General features: G+C 46.6%; 1 protein-coding gene across 7 annotated transcripts in view; it reads left to right on the top strand.

Annotated features, from left to right (window-relative positions):
* The first annotated feature begins 992 nt into the window (after nt 1-992).
* The window catches only part of LOC141059284 (uncharacterized), a 47059-nt gene continuing 26816 nt past the window's right edge, over nt 993-21235 (top strand). For 4 of the 7 annotated variants that reach the window (XM_073555601.1, XM_073555600.1, XM_073555599.1 and 1 more), the window contains exon 1: nt 1084-1221. In XM_073555601.1, the coding sequence (XP_073411702.1) occupies nt 1114-1221 (108 nt within the window). In that variant the 5' untranslated portion in view covers nt 1084-1113. Of the gene's footprint in view, nt 1222-21235 lie in introns of all 7 variants that reach the window. The other 3 variants (XM_073555603.1, XM_073555602.1, XM_073555604.1) reach the window with 3 other exon arrangements.

The raw sequence follows: 21235 nt of genomic DNA, 5'->3' as shown, positions 1-21235 counted from the left end.
TCACAAGAGCTGACAATCTGAGGAAACAGCAATGCTGAATAACAGTCTACACTGCGTCACTAGATCCTTATACAGGAGTATAATGAGGCCTCACTGTACAGGAGAGACCGGAGCGAGGAGCAGGGGCCTGATCACAAGAGCTGACAATCTGAGGAGACAGCAATGCTGAATAACAGTCTACACTGCGTCACTAGATCCTTATACAGGGGTATAATGAGGCCTCACTGTACAGGAGAGACCGGAGCGAGGAGCCGGGGCCTGATCACAAGAGCTGACAATCTGAGGAAACAGCAATGCTGAATAACAGTCTACACTGCGTCACTAGATCTTTATACAGGGGTATAATGAGGCCTCACTGTACAGGAGAGACCGGAGCGAGGAGCGGGGGCCTGATCACAAGAGCTGACAATCTGAGGAAACAGCAATGCTGAATAACAGTCTACACTGCGTCACTAGATCCTTATACAGGGGCATAATGAGGCCTCACTGTACAGGAGAGACCGGAGCGAGGAGCCGGGGTCTGATCACAAGAGCTGACAATCTGAGGAAACAGCAATGCTGAATAACAGTCTACACTGCGTCACTAGATCCTTATACAGGGGCATAATGAGGCCTCACTGTACAGGCAAAGACCTAGAATGATCACTGTGGAAAACGTTTTTCTATTTAAAAAAAAAAGAGCCGTTTAAAAAGCCAAAAGATTCGGCTCTTTATGGTGAGCGGAGCCACATGAGCCGGATCACCAAAAAGAGCCGAACTTCCCATCACTAGCGCGGAGAGATACTAATGCGCGCGCTCCTGAATACGCGTCTTCCACCTTCCCAGCCTGCCCCAGGATCTGGATCTGAGACGAGCGCTCTCATAAATGCGCCGCCTTCACTGCCATGATGAACCAATCAGCGCTGCAGCTCACAAACACTCCAACCCCCGACAAGCCCACTAAAAAACTGTCCTTCCCCGCAGAGTGCAAACTCACGTATAGGCTGTGTGACGTCAGTTCCGGGGGGGAGTCATAACGGGGGGGGGAGGGGGGCGTGTTCTGACAGCAGAGACAGGAAGAGAAGACTCCATTTCCGGTTGAGCCTAGAATGTATGTGCTCCTTCAAGGTATAAATGATTAAAGCCAGCAGAATATATGGGCTCCTTCCAGGTCCTAACTGCAGCCCATACAGTCTAGCCGGCTCACTACTGAAGATGCTAGACTGTATGGGCTCCTGTCAGGTATATATTATTATAGATATAGACTGTACAGGCTCCTGTCAGGTATATATTATTGTAGATATAGACTGTACGGGCTCCTGTCAGGTATATATTATTGTAGATATAGACTGTACAGGCTCCTGTCAGGTATATATTATTGTAGATATAGACTGTACGGGCTCCTGTCAGGTATATATTATTGTAGATATAGACTGTACGGGCTCCTGTCAGGTATATATTATTGTAGATATAGACTGTATGGGCTCCTGTCAGGTATATATTATTGTAGATACAGACTGTACATGCTCCTGTCAGGTATATATTATTGTAGATACAGACTGTACGGGCTCCTGTCAGGTATATATTATTGTAGATATAGACTGTATGGGCTCCTGTCAGGTATATATTATTGTAGATATAGACTGTATGGGCTCCTGTCAGGTATATATTATTGTAGATACAGACTGTATGGGCTCCTGTCAGGTATATATTATTGTAGATATAGACTGTACGGGCTCCTGTCAGGTATATATTATTGTAGATATAGACTGTACGGGCTCCTGTCAGGTATATATTATTGTAGATATAGACTGTATGGGCTCCTGTCAGGTATATATTATTGTAGATACAGACTGTACATGCTCCTGTCAGGTATATATTGTAGATATAGGCTGTATGGGCTCCTGTCAGGTATATATTATTGTAGATATAGACTGTACGGGCTCCTGTCAGGTATATATTATTGTAGATATAGACTGTATGGGCTCCTGTCAGGTATATATTATTGTAGATATAGACTGTATGGGCTCCTGTCAGGTATATATTATTGTAGATACAGACTGTACATGCTCCTGTCAGGTATATATTGTAGATATAGGCTGTATGGGCTCCTGTCAGGTATATATTATTGTAGATATAGACTGTATGGGCTCCTGTCAGGTATATATTATTGTAGATATAGACTGTATGGGCTCCTGTCAGGTATATATTATTGTAGATACAGACTGTACATGCTCCTGTCAGGTATATATTGTAGATATAGGCTGTACGGGCTCCTGTCAGGTATATATTATTGTAGATATAGACTGTACGGGCTCCTGTCAGGTATATATTATTGTAGATATAGACTGTATGGGCTCCTGTCAGGTATATATTATTGTAGATATAGACTGTATGGGCTCCTGTCAGGTATAAATTATTGTAGATACAGACTGTATGGGCTCCTGTCAGGTATATATTATTGTATAGACTGTATGCGCTCCTGTCAGGTATATATTATTGTAGATATAGACTGTATGGGCTCCTGTCAGGTATATATTATTGTAGATATAGACTGTATGGGCTCCTGTCAGGTACATATTATTGTAGATACAGACTGTATGGGCTCCTGTCAGGTATATATTATTGTAGATATAGACTGTACGGGCTCCTGTCAGGTATAAATTATTGTAGATACAGACTGTATGGGCTCCTGTCAGGTATATATTATTGTATAGACTGTATGCGCTCCTGTCAGGTATATATTATTGTAGATATAGACTGTACGGGCTCCTGTCAGGTATATATTGTTGATATAGACTGTATGGGCTCCTGTCAGGTATATATTACTGTAGATATAGACTGTACGGGCTCCTGTCAGGTATATATTATTGTAGATATAGACTGTACCGGCTCCTGTCAGGTATATATTATTGTAGATATGGACAGTACGGGCTCCTGTCAGGTATATATTGTTGATACAGACTGTACGGGCTCCTGTCAGGAATATATTATTGTAGATATAGACTGTATGGGCTCCTGTCAGGTATATATTATTGTAGATATAGACTGTACGGGCTCCTGTCAGGTATATATTATTGTAGATACAGACTGTACGGGCTCCTGTCAGGTATATATTGTTGATATAGACTGTACGGGCTCCTGTCAGGTATATATTATTGTAGATATAGACTGTACGGGCTCCTGTCAGGTATATATTATTGTAGATATAGACTGTACGGGCTCCTGTCAGGTATATATTATTGTAGATATAGACTGTACGGGCTCCTGTCAGGTATATATTATTGTAGATATAGACTGTATGGGCTCCTGTCAGGTATATATTATTGTAGATAGAGACTGTACCGGCTCCTGTCAGGTATATATTATTGTAGATATAGACTGTACCGGCTCCTGTCAGGTATATATTATTGTAGATATGGACTGTACGGGCTCCTGTCAGGTATATATTGTTGATACAGACTGTACGGGCTCCTGTCAGGAATATATTATTGTAGATATAGACTGTATGGGCTCCTGTCAGGTATATATTATTGTAGATATAGACTGTACGGGCTCCTGTCAGGTATATATTATTGTAGATACAGACTGTACGGGCTCCTGTCAGGTATATATTGTTGATATAGACTGTACGGGCTCCTGTCAGGTATATATTATTGTAGATATAGACTGTACGGGCTCCTGTCAGGTATATATTATTGTAGATATAGACTGTACGGGCTCCTGTCAGGTATATATTATTGTAGATATAGACTGTACGGGCTCCTGTCAGGTATATATTATTGTAGATATAGACTGTATGGGCTCCTGTCAGGTATATATTATTGTAGATAGAGACTGTATGGGCTCCTGTCAGGTATATATTATTGTAGATAGAGACTGTATGGGCTCCTGTCAGGTATATATTATTGTAGATACAGAGTGTATGGGCTCCTTTCAGGTATATATTATTGTAGATACAGACTGTACGGGCTCCTGTCAGGTATATATTATTGTAGATATAGACTGTATGGGCTCCTGTCAGGTATATATTATTGTAGATACAGACTGTACAGGCTCCTGTCAGGTATATATTATTGTAGATACAGAGTGTACGGGCTCCTGTCAGGTATATATTATTGTAGATATAGACTGTACGGGCTCCTGTCAGGTATATATTATTGTAGATACAGACTGTACGGGCTCCTGTCAGGTATATATTATTGTAGATACAGACTGTACAGGCTCCTGTCAGGTATATATTATTGTAGATATAGACTGTATGGGCTCCTGTCAGGTATATATTATTGTAGATATAGACTGTATGGGCTCCTGTCAGGTATATATTATTGTAGATACAGACTGTACGGGCTCCTGTCAGGTATATATTATTGTAGATATAGACTGTACGGGCTCCTGTCAGGTATATATTATTGTAGATATAGACTGTACGGGCTCCTGTCAGGTATATATTATTGTAGATATAGACTGTATGGGCTCCTGTCAGGTATATATTATTGTAGATATAGACTGTACGGGCTCCTGTCAGGTATATATTATTGTAGATACAGACTGTACGGGCTCCTGTCAGGTATATATTATTGTAGATACAGACTGTACGGGCTCCTGTCAGGTATATATTATTGTAGATATAGACTGTATGGGCTCCTGTCAGGTATATATTATTGTAGATACAGACTGTACGGGCTCCTGTCAGGTATATATTATTGTAGATACAGACTGTACGGGCTCCTGTCAGGTATATATTATTGTAGATACAGACTGTACGGGCTCCTGTCAGGTATATATTATTGTAGATATAGACTGTACGGGCTCCTGTCAGGTATATATTATTGTAGATACAGACTGTACGGGCTCCTGTCAGGTATATATTATTGTAGATATAGACTGTACGGGCTCCTGTCAGGTATATATTATTGTAGATACAGACTGTACGGGCTCCTGTCAGGTATATATTATTGTAGATACAGACTGTACGGGCTCCTGTCAGGTATATATTATTGTAGATATAGACTGTATGGGCTCCTGTCAGGTATATATTATTGTAGATACAGACTGTACGGGCTCCTGTCAGGTATATATTATTGTAGATACAGACTGTACGGGCTCCTGTCAGGTATATATTATTGTAGATACAGACTGTACGGGCTCCTGTCAGGTATATATTATTGTAGATATAGACTGTACGGGCTCCTGTCAGGTATATATTATTGTAGATACAGACTGTACAGGCTCCTGTCAGGTAGAAAATATTTTTTTCATATAAAATAAACTTTAAAAAATGCCAATTTCAATAACCTTTTCATCCCCCCAGTATTTTTTTTACTTTAATGACCAGACCACTCCTGGGAAGTTTCACCACTGTACCATGTTTTCTCCATTTGTGGATAATGGGTCTCACCGTGGTTCGCTGGAATAACAAAGCTTTAGAAATGGCTGTATAACCTTTTCCAGACTGATAGATATGAATTACTTTCCATCTCATTTGTTCATGCATTTCTTCGCATCGCAGCATGATGTCTACCTTTTGAGGATCTTTTTGTCTACTTCACTTTGTCAGTCAGGTCCTATTTAAGTAATTTTTTGATTGAGTATAGGTGTGGCAGTAATCAGGCCTGGGTAGGGCTACGGAAACTGAACTTTGCTTTTCAAAGATGTGACAAACCACAGTTAACCCCTTAAGCCCCAAGTGTGGTTTGCACATTCATGACCGGGCCAATTTTTACAATTCTGACCACTGTCCCTTTTATGAGGTAATAACTCTGAAACGCTTCCATGGATCCCGGTGATTCAGACATTGTTTTCTCGTGACATATTGTACTTCATGTTAGTGGTAAAATTTGATTCAAATAACTTGCGTTTATTTGTGAAAAAAACGGAAACGGAACTTTTCCAACTTTGAATTTTTATGCCCCTAAATCACAGAGATACGGCACACAAAAAACTTGATAAGTAACATTTCCCACATGTTTACTTTACATCGGCACAATTTTGGAACAAAATTTTTTTTTTGTTAGGAAGTTAAGGGTTAAAAATTGACCAGCGATTTCTCATTTTTGCAACACCATTTTATTTTTACGGACCACACCACATTTGAAGCCACTTTGAGGGGTCTATATGATAGAAAATACCCAAAAGTGACACCATTCTAAAAACTGCACCCCTTAAGGTGCTCAAAACCACTTTCAAAAAGTTTAATTACCCTTTAGGTGCGTCACAGGAATTTTTTTAATATTTAAAAAAAAAAATGAATATTTAACTTTTTTTTTCACAAAAAAAATACTTCAGGTTCAATTTTTTTTTATTTTACCAAGGGTAACCATAGAAATTGGACTGCAAAAGTTATTGTGCAATTTGTCCTGAGTACACTGATACCTGATATGTGGGGGGGAACCACTGTTTCGGCGCATGGCTGAGCTCAGAAGGGAAGGAGCACAGTTTGACTTTTTCAGTGCAAAATTGGCTGGAATTCTGATCGAACGCCCTGTCATGTTTGGAGAGCACCTGCTGTACCTAAACAGTAGAAACCCCCCACAAGTGACCCCATTTTGGAAACTAGACCCCCAAAGGAACTTATCTAGATATGTGGTGAGAACTTTGAACCCACAAGGGCTTCACAGAAGTTTATAACGTACAGCAGTACAGTTAAAAAATCATATTTTTTCCACAAAAATGATCTTTTCACCCCCAATTTTTATTTTCCCAAGGGTAACAGGACCCTAAAGGTTATTGTGCAATTTGTCCTGAGTACGCTGATACCCCACATGTGGGGGTAAACCACTATTTGGGCACATGGCAGAGCTCGGAAGGGGAGCAGCGCCATTTGACGTTTTTGGCTGGAATTGAGATTGGACACCATGTCGCGATTGGAAAACCCCTGATGTACCAAAACAGTGGAAAATCCCCACAAGTGACCTCATTTTGGAAACTAGACCCCCCCAAGGAACTTATCTAGATGTGTGGTGATCACTTTGAACCCCCAAGTGCTTCACAGAAGTTTATAACGCCCGGGCGTGAAAATAAAAAGATCATTTTTTTCCACAAAAATGATATTTTTGCCCCCAATTTTTTATTTTCCTAAGGGTAACAGGAGAAATTGGACCCCAAAAGTTATTTTGCAATTTGTCCTGAGTACGCTGATACCCCATATGTGGGGGTAAAACACTGTTTGGGCGCATGGCAGAGCTTGGAAGGGAAGGAGCACCATTTGACTTTCAGCGCAGAATTGGCTGGAATTGAGATCAGACACCATGTTGCGTTTGGAGAGCACCTGATGTGCCCAAACAGTGGAAACCCCCAATTATAACTCCAACCCTAACCACAACACACCCCTAACCCTAATCTCAGCCCCAACCCTAGCCCTAACCCTAACGGGAAAATGGAAATAATCCCATATGACGTGCTATCCCGTCCATGTTCCCTGGGACTTAATCCCCAGGGATGGGATAGTACGTCATAGCGATCAGCGGCGCCCACTTGGTGAGCGCCGCTGATCAAGGCCGGGTGTCAGCTGATTATCACAGCTGACACCCCGCACAATGTGTCAGGGGTGGTCACGGACCGCCCCCGACACGTTAACCCCTTGTACACCGCGATCAAACACGATCAAGGTGTACCGGGGGTTAAAGGGAAGCATCGGCAGGGAGGGGGCTCCCTCCGTGCTTCCCTGAGCCCCCCACGGCAGCGCAATGTGCAGCGCTGCTGCGGGGGGCTCCATTCCTGCAGGCCCCCGAATCCAAGATGGCGACGGGGGCTTTCGGGGGACTGCAGGGAGCTGGCTTCCTCATGCCTGCAAAGCGCAGGCAAGGAGGAAGCTAGTGTAGTGCCTGTGACAGATTGCTGATCAGTCACAGTGATCTGTGATGTGACAGATCGGAGATCTGTCACAGGACAGTGATGTCCCACCTGGGACAATGTAATAAAGTAAAAAAAAAAAAAAAAGTGTTAAAATAATTTAAAAAAAAAAAATCGCCTAATAAATTAGAAAAAATAAAATATTCCCCCCAATAAATTCATTTTTTGGAAATAAATAAAACAAAACAATAAAAGTACACATATTTGGTATCGCCGCGTCCGTAACGACCTGCCCTATAAAACTGTCCCATTAGTTAACCCCTTTAGTGAACCCCTTAAAAAATAAAAATAAAAAACGATGCAAAAAATAATGATTTATTATCATACCGCCGAACAAAAAATGCATGCAATAGCGCGCGATCAAAAAGACGCATATAAATATCCATGGTACCGCTGAAAACGCCATCTTGTCCCGCAAAAACCGAGCTGCCATACAGCATCATCAGTAAAAAAGTTCTAGCTCGCAGAATAAAGTGATGCAAAAATAATTATTTTTTATATAAAATAGTTTTCATTTCATAAAACCGACAAAACATTAAAAAATGACCTAAATGAGGTATCGCTGTAACCGTACTGACCCGAAGAATAAAATTGCTTTATCAATTTTGCCGCACGCGGAACAGTGTAAACGCACCCCCCCAAAAGAAATTCATGAAATGCTGGTTTTAGTTCATTCTGCGTCCCAAAAATCGGAATAAAAAGCGATCAAAAAATGGCACGTGCCCGAAAATGGTACCAATGAAAACGTCAACTCGTCCCGCAAAAAATAAGACCTCACATGACTCAGTGGGTCAAAATACGGAAAAGTTATAGCTCTCAATATGTGGTGATGCAAAAACTATTTGTTAGCGTGGGTAGTCTGGAGCCGGAAACTCCAGGAGTGGACCCTCTGGGCCGTGGCACTGAGGGGCCCCGGGCGAGCTGCCAGGTGGAACCGACCCCTATACAGGGACCGTTAGGAGCAGGCCCAGGGGTTCGAGTACCACGGTAGCCGGTACCGAGAGGGGCGGCTCAGGATGGACCGGAGTAGGACTGTGGAACAGAAGTATAGATGACGGAACAGCAACACTGGAGGCAGGACTGGAGTAGGACGGCAGGACTGGAGTAGGATGGAACAGGAACACTGGAGGCAGGACTGGAGTAGGACGGCAGGACTGGAGTAGGATGGAACAGGAACACTGGAGGCAGGACTGGAGTAGGACGGCAGGACTGGAGCAGGATGGAACAGCAACACTGGAGACAGGACTGGAGTAGGATGGCAGGAACACCGGAGACAGGACTGAGAGGCTGCTGTGGAGAGCAGGCAAGAACAGAACTGCAGGAGCTGAGAGCACACGATGCAGCGAGGCCAGTGTGCTTGGAAACACAACGATCAGGCCCCTCCCACAGGGGGAAGCAGCCTGATATGCTCCTGTCTGGTCTGCCATTGGTCAGGGAGGTGCTTCCGGGTCAGCGCATAGCCGGAGCACAAGAAGCAGGAGGGAGGCGCGGCCGCGGCCTATGGCGCATGCGCATTGCATGCAGGGACGCCGCCGACCGCGCACCTGCCAGAGGCGACCTCCGTGGATGTCGGGCGGTGGGAGGCTGCGGCGTGAGAGCGATGGCCGGGTGAGTACGCAGGGACGGTGTAACACTATTTTTACAATAAAAAGCGTCTTTTAGCGTGTGACAGCTGCCAAACATAAAAACCGCCATAAATAGTGAATCAAACCCCCGTTATCACCCCCTTAGTTAAGGAAAAATAATAAAACTAAAAGAAAATGTATTTATTTCCCATTTCCCATTTATTTTCCCATAAGGGTTAGGGCTAGGGTTAGGGCTCGGGTTAGGGCTGAGATTAGGGTTAAGGGTGTGTTGGGGTTAGGGTTGGAGTTAGAATTGGGGGTTTCCACTGTTTGGGCACATCAGGTGCTCTCCAAACGCAACATGGTGTCTGATCTCAATTCCAGCCAATTCTGCGCTGAAAAAGTCAAATGGTGCTCCTTCCCTTCCAAGCTCTGCCATGTGCCCAAACAGTGTTTTACCCCCACATATGGGGTATCAGCGTACTCAGGACAAATTGCAAAACAACTTTTGGGGTCCAATTTCTCCTGTTACCCTTAGGAAGATAAAAAATTGGGGGCAAAAATATCATTTTTGTGGAAAAAAATTATCTTTTTATTTTCACGCCTGGGCGTTATAAACTTCTGTGAAGCACTTGGGGGTTCAAAGTGCTCACCACACATCTAGATAAGTTCCGTGGGGGTTCTAGTTTCCAAAATGGGGTCACTTGTGGGGAGTTTCAATAGTTTAGGTACATCAGGGGCTCTCCAAACACACATGACACTTGCAGACCATTCCATCAAAGTCTGCATTCCAAAACGTCACTGCTTCCCTTCTGAGACCCGACGTGTGCCCATACAGTAGTTTTCTCCCACATATGGGGTATCAGCGTACTCAGGACAAATTGGACAACAACTTTTGAGGTCCAATTTCTCCTGTTACCCTTGGGAAAATAAAACAATTGGGGACTAATTGATCATGTTTGTGGAAAAAATACGATTTTTTTTTTATTTTCATGCCCGGGCATTATAAACTTGTGTGAAGCCCTTGGGGGTTCAAAGTGCTCATCACACATCTAGATAAGTTCCTTAGGGGGTCTAGTTTCCAAAATGGGGTCATTTGTGGGGGGGTTTCCACTGTTTAGGTACATTAGGAGCTCTCCAAAGGCAACATGACACCCGCAGACCATTCCATCAAAGTCTGCATTCCAAGACGTCACTACTTCCCTTCCGAGTCCCGACGTGTGCCCATACAGTAGTTTTCTCCCACATATGGGGTGTCAGCGTACTCAGGACAAATTGGACAACAACTTTTTGGGTCCAATTTCTCCTGTTACCCTTTGGAAAATAAAAAAATTGGTGACTAAAAGATCATGTTTGTGGAAAAAAAATGATTTTTTTATTTTCATGCCCGGGCGTTATAAACTTCTGTGAAGCACTGGAGGGGTCAAAATGCTCACCACACATCTAGATAAGTTCCTTGGGGGGTCTAGTTTCCAAAATGGTGTCATTTGTGGGGGGTTTCCACTGTTTTGGTACATCAGGGGCTCTCCAAACGCGACATGGTGTCCGATCTCAATTCCAGCCAAAAACGTCAAATGGCGCTGCTTCCCTTCCGAGCTCAGCCATGCGCCGAAACAGTGGTTCCCCCCTACATATCAGGTATCAGCGTACTCAGGACAAATTGCACAATAAATTTTGCAGTCCAATTTCTCCTGTTACCCTTGGTAAAATAAAAAAAATTGAACCTGAAGTATTTTTTTCGTGAAATTTAAATATTCAAATTTTTAAATATTCAAAAAATTCCTGTTACGCACCTAAAGGGTTAATAAACTTCTTAAATGTGGTTTTAAGCATCTTGAGGGGTGCAGTTTTTAGAATGGTGTCACTTTTGGGTATTTTCTATCATATAGATCCATCAAAGTGGCTTCAAATGTGATGTGGTCCGTAAAAACAAAATGGTGTTGCAAAAATGAGAAATCGCTGGTAAATTTTTAACCCTTATAACTTCCTATAAAAAAAAAAAGTTGGAAATTTGCGAAATTTTCGCCAAATTTCCTTTTTTTTCACAAATAAACGCAAGTTATTTGAATCAAATTTTACCACTAACATGAAGTACAACATGTCACGAGAAAACGATGTCAGAATCACCAGGATCCATGGAAGTGTTTCAGAGTTATTACCTCATAAAGGGACAGTGGTCAGAATTGTAAAAAATGGCCTGGTCATTAACGTGCAAACCTCCCTTGGGGCTTAAGGGGTTAAATCCCCCTAACGGGTTGGGTGACCAGGGTCAATGAAAGGTCACCCGACCTGCAGATACAGGGGGCTTTGTACTTCACCACGGGGGGGGTGGCTTCGCCCCCACGTGGCTACGATTGCTCTGATTGGCTGTTAAAAGTGAAACAGCCAATCAGAGCAATAGTAATATTTCATCAATGAAATTTGATGAATCATTACAAACCAGCCATGGCTGATGCTGCAGTAGCATCGGACATGGCTGGAGACACCGATCTGATCCCCCCACACGGTTAACGGGGAGCGATCTTCCCCCCCCGTCGCTGAATGACAGCAGCGATCGGCTGCCGCTGTCATCATCTGCTCCCCCCTGCTGTTGTGAGTTCATTTTCCCCTTCACCTTTGATGTCTGATGAACTCCCTCTGCTGGTGAAAGGAGGTAGTGAAATTGATTGGGATGGGAAGAACCTGTCATCTGAACAGGCGGAGTGTGATTGGACATCTGGAATTTCTGAGTGGATATAAGGCAGCCGACGCCCTGCAGGGTTTGCTGGTGATCCTTTCTGCTCTGAGCTCTGGCATCCAGTTTTAGTTCCTGTCTATTAAAAGCTAAGTTTTTGCCCTGCTATTATTCCATGAGATTTTGTATGGTTTCCTTAGTGTTTGTATTCAGCCAGTCCTGGTTGGGACTGGCTGAATTCAATTTTTCTCTGATCAGTTGATCTCTTTGCTCTGTTTTCAGAATATACCTGAGTGCTGATATAGTGATTTTGAAGTCTAGCGACTTCAGGGCCTTTTTTCCTATCAGACGGTTGGGACATTTTTGTAGGGTTTTTTGCGGATTGCAGCCAGCATCTTTTCTGTCCTGTCCTATCTAGTTAGTTGGGCCCCATCGTTTGCTCAGCCTGTCTTTCTGTCTGTGTTTGTGTTTTCATCTGTTTTTCACCGACAATACATGTTGGGGGCTGTCTATTGCTTTGGGGTCTGCTCTGGGGCAGTTTAGATTTCCCCTTTCTTTCTTTAGGCTTATGTAGTTCTCCGGCTGTGACGAGGGGTCTAGGGCACAGTAGGAGCCCCCCACGGCTACTGTTAGTTGTGGTGAATAGGATCAGGGGTCTACAATCTGATAGCTACCAACCTCTCCGGTTTTCTGGACTTAGTTGTATTTTTGTTTTCTCCTCCTCCGGTGGCTCATTCATAACACCCCGCCTTCCGATCACCTCCCCTCCCACCCCCTCGGTTCCTTTCCGAGTGCCGCTCCCGGTGTCTCGTGGTCCCGGATCATGGATCATGGGCGCCGCCATCTTAGAAAATGGCGGGCGCTAAATCATCCCAGTCAGATGTCTGTCCAGCCTCTATTTAAAGACTTCCATTGAAGGAGAACTCACTATCTTTCTGTTTATAGATATCCTGGATTCTTCTATTCTGTTAATAGGACAGTGAAGAACAGTTGATGTTACATTTCCTTTCTGAGAGAAAACAGATGCAAAATAGGAATTTAAAAGTTCGGCCTTCTCAGCATCCTGTCTTACCATTTCATCATTTTCATCCTGTAAAAATCCTATAGCATCTTTGACTTTTTTCTTTTACTTTTGACATATCCCCAAAATCCTTTATTATTGCTTTTGACATCTCTTGCAAGCCTCAATTCATTGTCGGCTTTAGTAATCAGATTTGTGCCCTGCAGGTTCTGCAGACAGCATTATATTCTTCTTTAGATATGCCTCCCCTCTTTCCATTTTATAAACATTTCTTTCTTCCTTTTTAGCATGTGCTTAAGTTCTGTGTTCATCCATCCTGGTTTCCTTAAATGCTTCCTATTCTTCCCTCTTTTCGGAATTGTTAACAATTGTGCTTTGAGAATTTAATTTTTCAAGATTTCCCATCCTTCCTGGATATTTTTGTCTTTAAGGATATCCAGCCATTGGATCCCTCCAATTCTCTTTCTGAATCCCTTAAAATCTGCCTTTCTGAAATCTAACCTTGACGTCTGAGTCTTCACATTCTTCCTCCTCTAGTTATACAAAATTCTAAAATAGTATGGTCGCTACCTCCTAGGGTCCCAGCCACTTTTACCTCCTCAACCATTTCCTCCCTGTTTATAAGGATTAGATCCAAGGTAGCAGATCCCCTTGTTTTCACCCCTACCTTTTGGAAAATAAAGTTGTCAGCAAGAGAGGAGAAGAATTTCCTTAACCTGTTAGTTTTGCCTGAGAGAGATTCCCTACAAATGTCTGGATAGTTGAAATCTCCCATAACAACTATGTCATATTTTTTGGAGAACTTGGCCATTTGATGCATAAAGAGTTCATCCATATCCTCAGCTTGCACAGGCGGCCTGTAGTAAATGCCTACAATGGTGTCCTTTCCATTGTTCTGTCCTTGTATTCTTACCCAAACAGTTTCCACAGAACTCCCAGTCTCTGAAGCTCCAATCTCTGTGCAGATATACGCGTTTCTAATAAACAATGCGACACCTCCTCCTCGATTATCAAGTCTGTTTCTTGCAAATAAGTTGTATCCTTCTATATTCTCTATATGGTGTGCATCTCTGCGGGTGGAGGTGGGTGCTGGAGGTTCCATTATTTTCTATGTGGAGTGTGGCTCTGCGGGTGGAGGTAGGTGCTGGAGGCCCCATTTTCCAGGACGTCCACATGACAGCACCATGGAGGACGTCCTCCTCCTCCTTACAGGGACAGGAAAAGCACACGAGAGGTTAAAAGGTCATGTCCCACCTCCGCTTCCTCAGTGTTTTTCCTGTCCCTGCATGGAGGGACACACGAGAGACTTACCGGAGGGGCTCAGGGGATCGTGCAGCCAGTCCAATCCTTCCCCTGTCAAGAGGCCCCGGGGCCGAAACTTTCCGAGGGGGAGTCCCTCTGCTCCAAAGGCCAGGAGCAGGACGACGTTCCTCCCTATGGGAGGCTCTCGGCTCCAGGATTCACCGCCATAGCAGGCGATGGTCGGCTCCCCGCAGGCGGCTGGCCGAGCGGGCACCGGCAGGAGGATGGCGTGGTCGGCGCCGGGAGCAAGGAGCGGCAGCTCCAGCAGACCGCCAGCTCCAGCAGACCGCCATAACAGGTGGAGGCCAGCTCCCCGCAGGAGGCAGGCCGAGCGGGCATCGGCAGGACGACGGCGCGGTCGGCGCCGGGAGAAAGGAGCGTCGGCAGACCGCGGCCCCAGTAGACCGCCATAGCAGGCGGGAGGCGGCTCCCCGCAAGCAGCTGGCTGAGCGGGCACTGGCGGCAGGAGCATAGCGCGGTCGCGCGCAGACCAGGCAGGAAGTGGAGGAGGCGGCCTATCGCGAGAGGTCGCGCGTCACGTCCGGTGACGTCACACGCCGGCCTTGAATCCCAGCGCGCGCTCCTGAGGCCCACATCGCTCTGCAGAATCGAGCAGGATGGAAGGAAATGCTCCAGCAGGTGGAGGGGTAAGTGCGCAGGGCGCAGACCACCCTCCTCCACCCATCCCCACAGCCCAGATCTGAGTAGATGCCCCATTCTGTATTAGGAGAAGGGAACCCCGGCAGAATCCCCCTCTGGAGTGAAGGACCCAGCAAAAGCCACCTGCAAATCGGTCCGATGCCCTGTATGTAGGATAAAGCTGCCAGACACATATAACAAGACCCTATGCGGACCCTGTACCTCAAGGATCATAGGCGAGGAACAGCCATCCCTCCTTTCCAAAATGAGAACACTGATAAGGGAGGAGGTGCAGGCCTCTACAGCCAGCCTCGCACGGCGTCAGTCCCCCAGCCCAGGGCCAAGTCGCAAGCGTCCAAGGTGGGAAGCAGACCCAGTTTCGGAAGCAAGCCCTAGTGAGGAGTCCGACTTCCGGGATTCAGATCAGGAGGAAGAAGGCGAGATCCTGGGGGATAGACAGGATCAGAGCAGGAAGTACCTGTTCAGACTGGAGGACACGGACGAGTTGGTCCAGGCAGTCAGAAATACTATGCAAATAGAGGAAGTCCCTAAGCCACAGTCCAGACAGGACTTAATGTTTGGAGGACTAGTGGCCCGGAAACAGGTAGTGTTCCCCGTAAGTGAACACATCAAGACAATGGTCCAGGAGGAGTGGAAAGAGGCAGAGCGTCGGTTGATACTCTCCCGAGACTTTAAAAATAGACTGCCTTTTGATCCCGAGGAAACACGGGCATGGGAGGAAGTCCCTAAAATAGATGTTCCAGTCGCCAAGGTTACCAAGACGGCCATCCCATTCGAGGACTCATCAGGTCTCCGAGACCCGATGGATAGGAAGGCGGACGTCTTGTTAAAGAGAACATGGGAGACGTCGGCGGCTCTTATTAGGGCCAACATAGCAGCCATCTCGGTGGCCAGGTCTATGTTTTTGTGGATGGGGCAGTTGGAGGAACACAACCAATAAGACCCCTAGATGAGAGATCCTAGCATCACTTCCTCTCATGAAATCGGCCACGGCGTTCCTGTCGGATACGTCGGCCGAGTCAGTGAGGTTTGCAGCCAGAAACAGCTCCCTCTCTAATGCGACCCGAAGAGCAGTCTGGCTTAAATCTTGGTCGGGGGATAACGCTTCTAAAACAAAGCTATGCGCCATTCCCTTCTCGGGCCTGAGGGTATTTGGTCCAGCCCTAGATAACATCCTAGAGCTAGTGTCCGATAAAAATAAGGGATTCCCGGAGGAAAATCCGAGACGGCCCCAGTCCTTTCGGAGAGGCTCCTCTAGGTGACAGACTGACTTCAGGGGTCGGGCAAGGTCCAATAGAAGCTCCTATAGGAGCTCCTTCAGCCAAGGTGGGAGGAACAGGGGTCCCCTCTTCACATCAACATCTAGATCGAGGAGGCAATGACGCCATAGGTATTGGGGGGAGACTTCGCCACTTCGCAGCAAACTGGTCCCGAGTCACCCACAATCAGAGGGTCCTCAGAACCATCGCGGAAGGCTACAGTATAGAGCTTTATTCACCTCCCCCCGACAGATATATTGCCCCCACGGTCGTCCCGGAGGACTCCGCAATGTGGACGGATCTACAGGACATGGTCAACTCAAAAGTCATAGTACCAGTTCCCCCGACGGAAAGAGGAAGAGGGCACTACTCTTCCCTGTTTTCGATCATAAACTTAAAACCACTGAATGCCTGGGTCAGGTACAAGAGATTCCGGATGGAATCAATCCGGTCCGCAATCCCCCTAATAGACAGGGACGCCGTCATGTGCACCCTAGACCTAAAAAAGGCATACTACCAGGTACCTATCCATCCCTCATCCCAGAGGCTACTAAGGTTTGCGGTCAGTTTACCAGCCCGGACTTGCCACTTCCAGTTCCAATGTCTTCCATTTGGGTTGGCTTCAGCTCCCAGAATCTTTACAAAGCTGGTGGTGGAGGTGGTGGCCTACCTGACAGATCAGGGTATCGTGATCATTCCATATCTAGACGACTTCCTACTGGTGGCAAGATCCAAAGAAGCGCTCATTCAAGACAGGAACCGAGCAACTACCGTAATGGAGTTCCTTGGCTGGGTGATCAATTGGGAGAAGTCGGACCTCAGGCCAGAGACCAGAAAAGTATTTCTCTGAGTCCTTCTAGACTCAGCCGACAGAATATCCTGGCTACCCGAGCAGAAGCAGAGGACTATTCAGGCCAGAACCAGAGACCTGTTGAGGCGTCAGTGCTCCATAAGAGAGGCAATGGAGGTCTTGGGCCTCATGACGGCCTGCATCCCGTGTGTCCGATGGGCCCAATTTCACTCGAGATCATTACAGAGAGAGATCCTCGCAAAGTGGGACAGATGTCAGGCATCGCTAGACAAACCCCTAAGGCTGCCAGAACGGGTAAAGGAGTCCCTTCGGTGGTGGACACAGTCCAGAAACCTTCAAGTGGGCGTACTATGGACAACCTCTCCATACGTGGTAGTCACCACAGACGCCAGTGGATGGGGAGCCCACATAGAAGGGAAGATCTTCCAAGGAAAATGGCCAGTAGACATCAGGACCAGGTCCTCCAATTTCAGAGAGCTCTTCGCGGTCTGGGAAGCGCTGCGGCGAAACCAGTCGGTACTAAAGAATCGTCACGTGCGCATATTATCCGACAATATAACGGCAGTGGCATTCCTGAAGCACCAGGGAGGGCCCAGACATCACTACAGGCCCTAGCGGGAAAAATATTTGCTTGGGCAGAACGAACAGTCCGATCAGTGACCGCAGTACACTTAGAAGGTTCCCAGAACGAAGTAGCAGACTACTTGAGCAGACAACAGATCCACCCGACAGAGTGGGAACTGAACGTGGAAATCTTCGACCATCTTTGTCAGCGTTGGGGGACCCCCAGTATAGATCTTTTCGCAAGCCGAAAGAACTCGAAGGTCCCCAGATTCTACTCCCTGAATCCGACGGACCACCCGGAAGGCGTAGACGCCCTGAGTCAGACTTGGGGAAAATCCCTCTCATGCGTTACCACCACTGGCTCTCATACCAGCAGTGCTCAGGAAGATACGCGAGGACCACGCAAGAGTGATGTTGATCGTTCCATACTGGCCGAAGAGAAGCTGGTTTCCCCTTCTAGGAGCCATGGCAGTTGGAAATCCAGTCGAGCTACCCCTGTGGAAGGACATCATCCATCAGGGCCCTATCACCACCCAAACCCAGCAAGACTCCACCTATCGGCTTGGATCCTGAGAGGGACATCCTGAAGGCAAAGGGGTTGTCGGATCAGGTCATATCCACCCTACAGGCCAGTAGGAAACCGGTGACATCGGCAATCTATCGAAAGATATGGAAAAGATTCTGTCTGGAGGGTGGCAGGTCCGATCTTGTGGCAGGCACCCCTGACCTCCCTAGCATACTAAATTTTTGCAGTCAGGGTTTAATAAAGGCCTTAAGCCCAGCACTCTAAAAGTACAGATTTCGGCCTTGAGTGCCTTCTTCGATTACCAGCTAGCTTCCCATCCCTGGGTAATAAGATTTATAAGAGCCATGCAGCGCCTGTGCCCCATGATTAGGCAGATCACCCCGCCTTGGGACCTGGGCCTGGTACTCAGGTTTCTCTGTACAGACCCCTACGCTCTCGGCAAGGAAATAACCATCTCTGCTCTCACTCGTAAAACGGCCTTCCTGGTAACCATTACCACGGCCAAAAGAATAGGGGAGATCCAGGCCCTGTCCACTAAAGACCCATATCTCCAGATAAGAGATGACCGTATAATCTTAAGGTTAGACCTGGCATTTACCCCAAAAGGTAGCCTCTTCTAAAAACTTAAACCAAGAGATAGTGTTACCATCTTTCTGTGATAATCCCCGTAATAAAAAGGAACAGCGTCTTCACTCACTGGATGTGAGGCGGGCAGTTCTAGACTATCTAGAGGCCACCAATAGCTGGCGCATCGACCCAAACCTGTTCATCCTTTTTGGGGGTAAAAATAGGGGGGAAAAGGCCTCTAAGGCGTCCATAGCGCGCTGGATTACCTCAGTAATCTCGGACGCCTACCAAGCCGAAGGCGCCAACCTGCCAGATTCTATAAAGGCCCACTCTACAAGGGCGGTATCGGCCTCATGGGCCGAACGGGCGGGGGCCTCGGTTGATCAAATCTGTAGAGCAGCAACCTGGGCCAATCTTAATACATTCTGCAAGCACTACAAGCTTGATGTGTTAGCTGGTCAACAGACCGCATTTGGGAGAAAAGTTCTCCAGGCGGTAATCCCACCCTGAGGAGATGCTTTGGTACTCTCCATGGTGCTGTCAGGTGAACGTCCTGGAAAATAGGTATTAGACCTACCGGTAATGATGTTTCCAGGAGTCCATCCTCACAGCACGGGTAGTTCCCTCCCTGTTATGTTATACTACGTTGTATTATGTAATGTCATATGCTGTAATATGATTGTTTCATTAAACTGTTACTAGCATCATCCACCTTGTGGTACTTGTTAAATCACTGAGGGAGAGGGGGTGGGACATGACCTTTTAACCTCTCGTGTGCTTTTCCTGTCCCTGTAAGGAGGAGGAGGACGTCCTCCATGGTGCTGTCAGGATGGACTCCTGGAAACATCATTACCGGTAGGTCTAATACCTATTTTTCTCTGTGTGGTGCGCTACTGCGGGTGTAGGTAGGTGCCGGAGTAATTCTCTATGTGGAGTGGGGCTCTGCGGGTGGAGATCGGTGCTGGAGGCTCCATTATTCTCTATGAGGAGTGCGGCTCTGTGGGTGGAGGTCGGTGCCGGAGGCTCCTTTATTCTCTATGTGGAGTGTGGCTCTGCGGGTGGAGGTCGGTGGTGGAGGCTCCATTATCCTCTATGTGGAGTGCGGCTCTGCGGGTAGAGGTCGTTGCTGGAGGCTCCATTATCCTCTATGTGGAGTGCGGCTCTGCGGGTGGAGGTAGAGCATAATGGAGCTTCCAGCACCTACCTCCACCCGCAGAGCCGCACTCCACATAGAGAATAATGGAGCCTCCAGCACCTATGTGGAGTGAGGCTCTGCGGGTGGAGGTCGGTGCTGAAGGTCCCATTATTCTCTGTGTGGTGCGGTTCTGCGGGTGGAGGTAGGTGCCGGAGGCTCCATTCTTCTCTATGTGGAGTGCGGCTCTGCGGATGAAGGTAGGTGCTGGAGGCTCCATTATTCTCCATGTGGAGTGCGGCTCTGTGGGTGGAGGTAGGTGCTGGAGACTCCATTATTCTCTATGTGGAGTGCGGCTCTGCGGCTGGAGGTCGGTGCTGGAGGCTCCATTATTCTGTATGTGGAGTGCGGGTGGAGGTAGGTGCTGGAGCCTCCATTATGCTCTATGTGGAGTGAGGCTCTGCGGGTGGAGGTAGGTGCCAGAGTTATTCTCTATGTGGAGTGCGGCTCTCTCACTTTATAAGAATCATTGTTTTTGTTCTGTTTCCTGTAATAGATACTTACGGCCCAACTATGGAAGATTGGAAGGGAGGGAACAGATTGTTCTCATAGTACAAGGCCCATTTCTTGGCCCCCACACAGTGTAATGCCCCCATTATGCCCCTTATGCAGTATATATGGTGCCCCCACACAGTATAATGCCCCTGTAAGCAGGTGACTGGATAAAACACAGACTGTCACACTGCAGTACTGCAGGTAAATACAGAGAAACGGAAACTCCACTAGATGGCAACAGAGTGGAGAGTGAGCTGAAATCCTGCTAAGAGCAGACCAGCCGAACTGCAACGAGGCTACCACTAGGTGGCAGCAGAATAGTCAAGAGAGCCGGATCGATACCAGAGTGTTGCGTAGAACAAAAGGGAAATCCCAAACACAGAGTCAGAGAAGTGCCAAAAGGTCCGTAGCAGAGGTATCAGAAGGAAGAGTCAGAATCAGGTCAGAGCCAAAGTAGAGTGGAGTACCGGGGAATCCAAACATACAAGGACACAGAGTCGGGATGGGTAGGAGAGGGGTGCAAAGACACGAGCAAGGTCAGCAAAATGCAGCAAGACAAATCAGTTCATCAGAGCCAGCTACACACGCCGTAGGCAGGAAATATAACTGGCACTGCCTGCAGGATGCAGCGCAGAGATATAGCAGACCCGACACAGGAACGAGGCAGAGAAAGTTAACCCCTGACATGACAAGACCAAAACCCGGTCTGGATCATGACACAGACAAACTGTAAATAACCAATATAATTATTTATTTCCCTGATAAT

Source organism: Dendrobates tinctorius, unplaced genomic scaffold (assembly GCF_039654945.1).
Source record: "Dendrobates tinctorius isolate UK_male_01 unplaced genomic scaffold, ASM3965494v1 ptg000226l, whole genome shotgun sequence".
Taxonomy (NCBI): Eukaryota; Metazoa; Chordata; class Amphibia; order Anura; family Dendrobatidae; genus Dendrobates; species Dendrobates tinctorius.
Note: the sequence above shows the minus strand (reverse complement) of the source record. Positions and strands in the feature narration are given on the sequence as shown.